Here is a 6454-nt window from a genome sequence, read left to right as displayed (position 1 = left end):
GGGGGGGGAGAATCACAAGAACTAAATATGTGACTTTAAAATATGAACAAAATTGAAATAACAAATATTAAATATTTCCATTTTGATAAATATAAAGAAAACCCCCCAAAAATTTGTACCACAGGGGCAGAAATAAAGTATCATGAAATGACTTCTAGACAAGTTTGTAGACCACATCCTGACTTGTAGGTGGGCAGTGTACAGAAGCTGAAGATCCCCTCCCCCCGCCAGTGCACCGTTTTCATGTATTTGTTTCTGGTTATAATAAAGGAGATGATTGGATGAGGGATGTTGGTACTCGGATATAAATACAATTGTGGGGGTCCGTGTACGTATTTATTTTTCCGTCTTTTGTTATCATCGTGCAGCAAAGCCACGCCCACACAACGGGTCATTAAAGTCTATCTAAAGACAGAGACTTGACCCGCCCTCCTATTTGAGATGCTTTTAGGGATCAGGCTCCTATTCTTCCCATGGTTGGGGAACGTCCAGCAATTAGGACCTTCCGGTCTGAGATCACTTATTAGTAAAAAAGTTGGAATACCTAAAATCAGTGGCGTCACAAAGCGGGGTGTGGGGGGTGCGGCCTGCACCCGGGTGTCACCATTGCGGGGGTGATACAAAAATGATTGACAATCATTTTGGTGTCACCCAGGGGCGTCCCGAGGCTGGGTGACACCCGGAGCGGTAACCGAGTGTCACCCCGCCGAGACGTCACCACGCGCGTGCGCGATAACGTCATCGCGCGGCAGTATTCTGATACCTGCCGGCGGCCATCTTGGTGAGAGAGAAGGGGACAGTCACCTGGCGGGATAAGGTATGCCACCGGATCCCCTCCTCTCTCCTGATACTGTCGGGCATTCGCCCGACTTTTCAGAGAGGGGTGACACCAAAATGACTGTGAGTTATTTTGGTGTCACCCCTCCAATGGTGTCACCCGGGTGCGGGCCGCACCCCCCTTTCTGACGCCACTAGTGTCACCCCCTCTAAAAAGTCGGGCACTCGGTCATGTACCGAGAGCCCGACAGTGTCAGGAGAGAGGAGGGGACCCGGCCTCATACCTCATCCCGCCGGGTGACTGCCCCCTCCTCTCTTTGCTGCCGTCCATCACCAAGATGTAGAAATAGCTTGCCACACTCCTTACCGGGGCGCCCCAAATTAAATAAGGGCGCAGTGACCACGGATGGCGCCGCCAAACAGTACAAAATAAACGGATGTCACCAGCACACCAATAGCGTTGAAGTCCAAAGTGTTTGTTTATTGGAACATCACGTCACCAGAACTGGAGCTTTCCGGGGGCCACGCAGGGTCCCCTTCATCAGGCTCAGCAATGACATGCATCACCAAGATGGCCGCCGGCAGGCGTCAATCAGATGGCGATGACGACACAGCGGTGACACCCGCCCTCTATTTTTATTTTTAACTATTACTACACATAGGCATGCGTAAAGGCTGTGCCTGGGCACACCCTAATCACCCTAAGCATAGGGTTGCCAGCTGTCCAGGATTCACCCGGACAGTTCGGGTTTTGAATGCCGTGTCCGGGTTTCATGGCAGCAGAAACCGGGACACAAGATGTCAGGCAGACAGGAGCAACCAAAATTAACATGGGGGCTACTGGTCCCCCCACTGGAAATACTCTCAACTGTGATATCTACATATGAATAAGCCGCGACTCATTCTCCCCCAAAAATGTAAGCGTGTCATATAGAGTGTTCGGGTTTTGCTTGGAGAAAAGGTGGCAACCCTATGACTGCATTGGTTTTTTTTGGAGATCAGCCAGTAACACACTTCCTGTCTTATGGTGGTTCCGCTCTACAGAGGAGCAATGGAGCCAACGTTGGACAGCAGCATTGCTACCCTATGGGGAGGGAGGTGTTACATGCAGGGCAGCCATCAGGGGGGTACGGCAGATACTCATGTAAGGGGCCCGGGCAGCCTGGGGGGCCCGTCCGGGTCCCTTACAAGACTATCGGCCGACGGTGAAGGGCGTGGAGGCGGAGGCCTAGCAGCGCAGGGCCCCAGCATTGCCGCTGCAGCGGCTTTAAGACAAGCTAGGGCCCCATCAGCGACGCTGCTCGTCTGATGTCGGACTGGCCGGAAAGTGACGTCACGTTAGTTAGTGACGGGACATCACTTCTGGCCGGTCCGGCGGCAGACGAGGCCATGTGTGCAGGTCAGAGGAGCTAGGTAGGAAAGGAGGGAGGGGTGCAGCCCTGACCAGCCCACCTGAGACCCCTTCAGAGCCCACCATAGACAGTCTCAGATGGGCTGTGCAGGGTCACTCACAGTTGGGTCCTGTATTCAGCGTGTCACTAAGCCCTGCGTCCAGCGGGGGGGGGGGCGGCCTAAGCCGTGTAAGGGGCCCCAAAATTTCTGATGGCTGCCCTGGTTACATGGACTAGAGCAGGGGGAGGCAAACTCCGGCCCTCCGGCTGTTGTGGAACTACAGGTCCCATGAGGCATTGCAAGGCTCTGACAGCCACAGGCATGACTCCCAGAGGCAGATGTATGATGGGATTTGTGGTTTCACCACAGCTGGAGTTGGTCTAGCCCAGGACCAGACCGACAAATCAAAGCGGGTCTCCAGCTGACACTTTTTAAGCCGTTACATCAACAGGTTTTTGCTTCGTTTTGGGATAAAAGGTTTTCTATAGAGAATGAAAGGCGACCATTGTGAGCCCCTCCTCTCAGTGTCGTTTGTCCCAACCCTTTATCTGGCAGGTTTGCTGGACAGCTTGACCTGGGAAAGTAAAAATAACAGACTTACTGGCCGGACCACCAGGTGACATAAAGGCGGGAAAAGCGCTGACTGGAGGAACAGACGGGGGAGGGTCCAGGTAGGGCAGAGCCAGCTGTCACGATCTCGACAGTAATGTCGGGATCCGTCTCGGCTGCGGCGGTCTCAGTATACGGCGAGCTGTAGCTCCCTATATACTGAGCCTAGGCTGACGGGAGGACGCTAGTATATGTCCTCCCATGACCCCGAGGAGAACTATGGGGGAAAAACACTTACACCATAGTTCTTTTAATGGCATCCCAGTCTCAATCCGTAGGGTTCAGTATTGGGTTGGCTCCGCCCTTTGCCGCTATAACAGCTCCGCCTCTTCTGGGAAGGCGCCACAAGGTTTAGGAGTGTGTCTATGGGAATGTTGGACCATTTGTGAGGTCAGGTACTGATGTTGGGGGGAGGGGCTCGCAGTCTCCGCCTCTAATTCATCCCAAAGGTGTTCTATGGGGTTGAGGTCAGGACTCTGTGCGGCCAGTCACGTTCCTCCACCCCAAACTCCCCCATCCGTGTCTTTATGGACCTTGCTTTGTGCACTGGCCGCACAGTCATGTTGGAACAGGAAGGGGCCGTCCCCAAACTCCTCCCACAAATTTGGGAGCATGAAATTGTCCAAAATGTCTTGGTATGCTGATGCCTTAGGAGTTCCCTTCACTGCAACTAAGGGGCAGAGCCCAACCCCCAAAAAACAACCCCCCCGCCCCCCATCACCAAACTTTACACTTGGCACAATGCAGTCAGGCAAGTACCGTTCTCCTGGCAACCGCCAAACCCGGACACGCCCATCGAATTGCCAGACAGAGACGCGTGATTGGCCACTCCAGAGACCACGCCTCCACTTCTCTAGAGTCCAGTGGCGGCACGCTTTACACCGCGGCATCCCACGCTTTGCATTGCACTCGGTGATGTGCGGCTTGGATGCAGCTGCTCGGCCATGGAAACCCATTCCATGAAGCTCTCTACGCACTGTTGTTGTGCCAATCCATGTCTTCATGGACCTTGCTTTGTGCACTGGTGCGCAGTCATGTTGGAACAGGAAGGGGCCGTCCCCAAACTCCTCCAACAAAGCTGGGAGCATGACATTGGACTCCCCCTGTGGCGCCGCCATCTGTTCAGATCTGGTACTCTGGGCCTTCTCAATGAATAACGTGCACACAGTGTCAGAGGCCCCGGGGACTTCTTAGACATCCGAACAACATAATCTACAGCAAAGATGAGAGTCTAGCTCAGGGGTGAGCAACCTCAACACTCCAGCTGTGCCTCTGGGAGCCATGCCTGTGGCTGACAGTCTTGCAATGCCTTATGGGACTTGTAGTTCCACAACAGCCAGCATGCCGAGGTTTCCCACCCCTGCTCTAGCTGTCTATTGAAGCCACTAAGGCCAGGGGTAGCAAACCTCCGGCTGTGGTGGAACTACAAATCCCATGAGGCATTGCAAGATTCTCACAGCCACGACTCCCGAAGAGAGATGCATCATGGGATTTGTAGTTTCACCACAGCCGGAGGTTTGCTACCCCTGCACTACACATTCTCGGCGCGATACAAAAACGACGACGTCACTGAACGGTATTTTATTTTTATTTTAAACAAAATGCACAAATATCCGACCAAAAGCAGAGTTCATTATTAAATTTACACATCATCCAAATTCTTCTTCTTTATTATAGCGATTTCTTTCATAAAAACAAGGGAGAGAAAAAAAAAAAAGTTCTCAGATTGCCGGCGTGTGCGCGGAAAAGTCTTTCAGATGAAAATGTAAAATTCCACCAATCCGAGTGTAAGGAGGAGAAAGGGATCAATCCCATCGCAGGAGGTGGGAGGAGCTACTGGTAGTACAATTCCAGGTTCATTCCATCGTGGATTTCATCTGAACGGACAACGTTAAGGAGAAAATACTCCAAACAACGCACGGCGATGGTTACATAAAAACAATAAAAAGAGTTGAATCATTAAAAAGCAGAAATCAGACTCTTCCTCTGGGATCCTCTTCCACAATCGTCCGCCTCGGAGTCTAAGGAATGAAGGGAATTCAGAGCGGCAACAACTAAATCAATTATAATCATTAAGAATTGTTGGCAACGATTCTTATCATCGATTAGTTGATTTTCGATTAGTTGTTGCTGCTGCTCTGCTCCTCCGTTCTCTCCGCTGGTGCCGGCTGCAGCGGTCTGTGTGCCTTTCCATTCCTCCCCATTCCGCCACCCCGTTCCTCCTCTGCCCTCCCCATTCCGCCGCCTCGTTCCTCCTCTGCCCTCCCCATTCCGCCGCCTCGTTCCTCCTCTGCCCTCCCCATTCCGCCACCCCGTTCCTCCTCTGCCCTCCCCATTCCGCCACCGCGTTCCTCCTCTGCAACTACAGGCTGGGAGCCATAGACAGCCTGCTATTGGATATTTTAAAATGCAATAGCCAATTGCAGGCTTGTTATTGCACCCACTTACCCACTGCCTCCTGTCAATCAGCAGAGGAGGACCTGATCCAGAACTTTCTCCTTCAAATCCCTCCTCTGCTGACTGACAGCAGGCAGTGGGCGGGTGCAATAGACATGATTTTCCTTCATCCTCATAGTTCTAGCCGACCTGTGACAATGAGACTGTCACAGGTCGGCTCAGTAGATCGGGAAGTGAGGGAACACATACCGGCGCTCGCTCACCTCTCGATCCTGTCCCTGCAGAGAGCCGTGACTGTCACTCACGGCTCCCTGCAGGGATTCCCTCCCTCCCCAATCCTCCAGCGCTGACTGGCGGAACGGATGGGGGAGGGTACAGCTGGCTCTGCCTCTGGATAGGCCGAGCCAGCTGTCAGTCACGCAGCTGGGTGGATACAGACAGTAATGTCGGGATCCGTCCCAGCTGCGGCGTCTCAGTATACCGCGAGCTACTGAGCTTAGGGTGACGGGAGGACGCTGGTTTGTGTTCTGTATGACTGGGGAAAAAACTAACCCCGTAGTTCTCCTTTAAATAATAGTTGGCTGAAGCCCCAGAATTCAGAGCTGCACATAAGAGGCCGCGCACACACACTGCGTTTAACCACTTGCAGTCCGGCCAATTGTAAATAAAACGGCTGGATAACAACACACTCTTGACAGCGGGTTGGCATTATTGAATGGCCTCTCCCATGTGCGCCACCCTGTACACTTCCACCGGCTGATCTCCCCTCCGATCGCTGAATGAGGATGCGCTCCATCAAACTAGAAATCCCATCATGTAATGGGAATCAGTGCATTCAATGGGCATGAATGTGGGTGGGATTGGGGACAGGTTTGTAGTGGTTTGGGTCTCCTGGCCTGTCAATGGTGGTGCTGTGTCATGGAGAGCAGGACGGATTTGGGGTCTCCTGGTCAGTCAATCATGGTGCTGTGTCATGGAGGGCAGGGGGGTCTCCTGGCCTGTCAATCGTGGTGCTGTGTCATGGAGAGGACAGATTTGGGGTCTCCTGGCCTGTCAATGGTGGTGCTGTGCCATGGAGGGCAGGACAGACTTGGGGTCTCCTGGCCTGTCAATCATGGTGCTGTGTCATGGAGACTTGGGGTCTCCTGGCCTGTCAATCATGGTGCTGTGTCATGGAGACTTGGGGTCTCCTGGCCTGTCAATCATGGTGCTGTGTCATGGAGGGCAGGACAGATTTGGGGTCTCCTGGTCAGTCAATCATGGTGCTGTGTCATGGAGG

The 6454-nt window shown here is 53.0% G+C and overlaps 1 protein-coding gene across 1 annotated transcript in view; it reads right to left on the bottom strand.

Moving 5' to 3' along the window:
- Positions 1-4589: 4589 nt before the first annotated feature.
- Positions 4590-6454, bottom strand: part of UBL5 (ubiquitin like 5) — a 9972-nt gene continuing 8107 nt past the window's right edge. Inside the window, exon 5 of the mRNA XM_018572343.1 lies at positions 4590-4655. Within this exon, the coding sequence (XP_018427845.1) occupies positions 4612-4655 (44 nt within the window). The 3' untranslated portion in view covers positions 4590-4611. The remainder of the gene's footprint in view (positions 4656-6454) is intronic.

The sequence above is a fragment of the Nanorana parkeri genome, unplaced genomic scaffold (genome assembly GCF_000935625.1).
Source record: "Nanorana parkeri isolate BGI_ZX_2015 unplaced genomic scaffold, ASM93562v1 scaffold2005, whole genome shotgun sequence".
Classification (NCBI taxonomy): domain Eukaryota; kingdom Metazoa; phylum Chordata; class Amphibia; order Anura; family Dicroglossidae; genus Nanorana; species Nanorana parkeri.
This window is presented reverse-complemented; position numbering and strand designations above follow the sequence as displayed.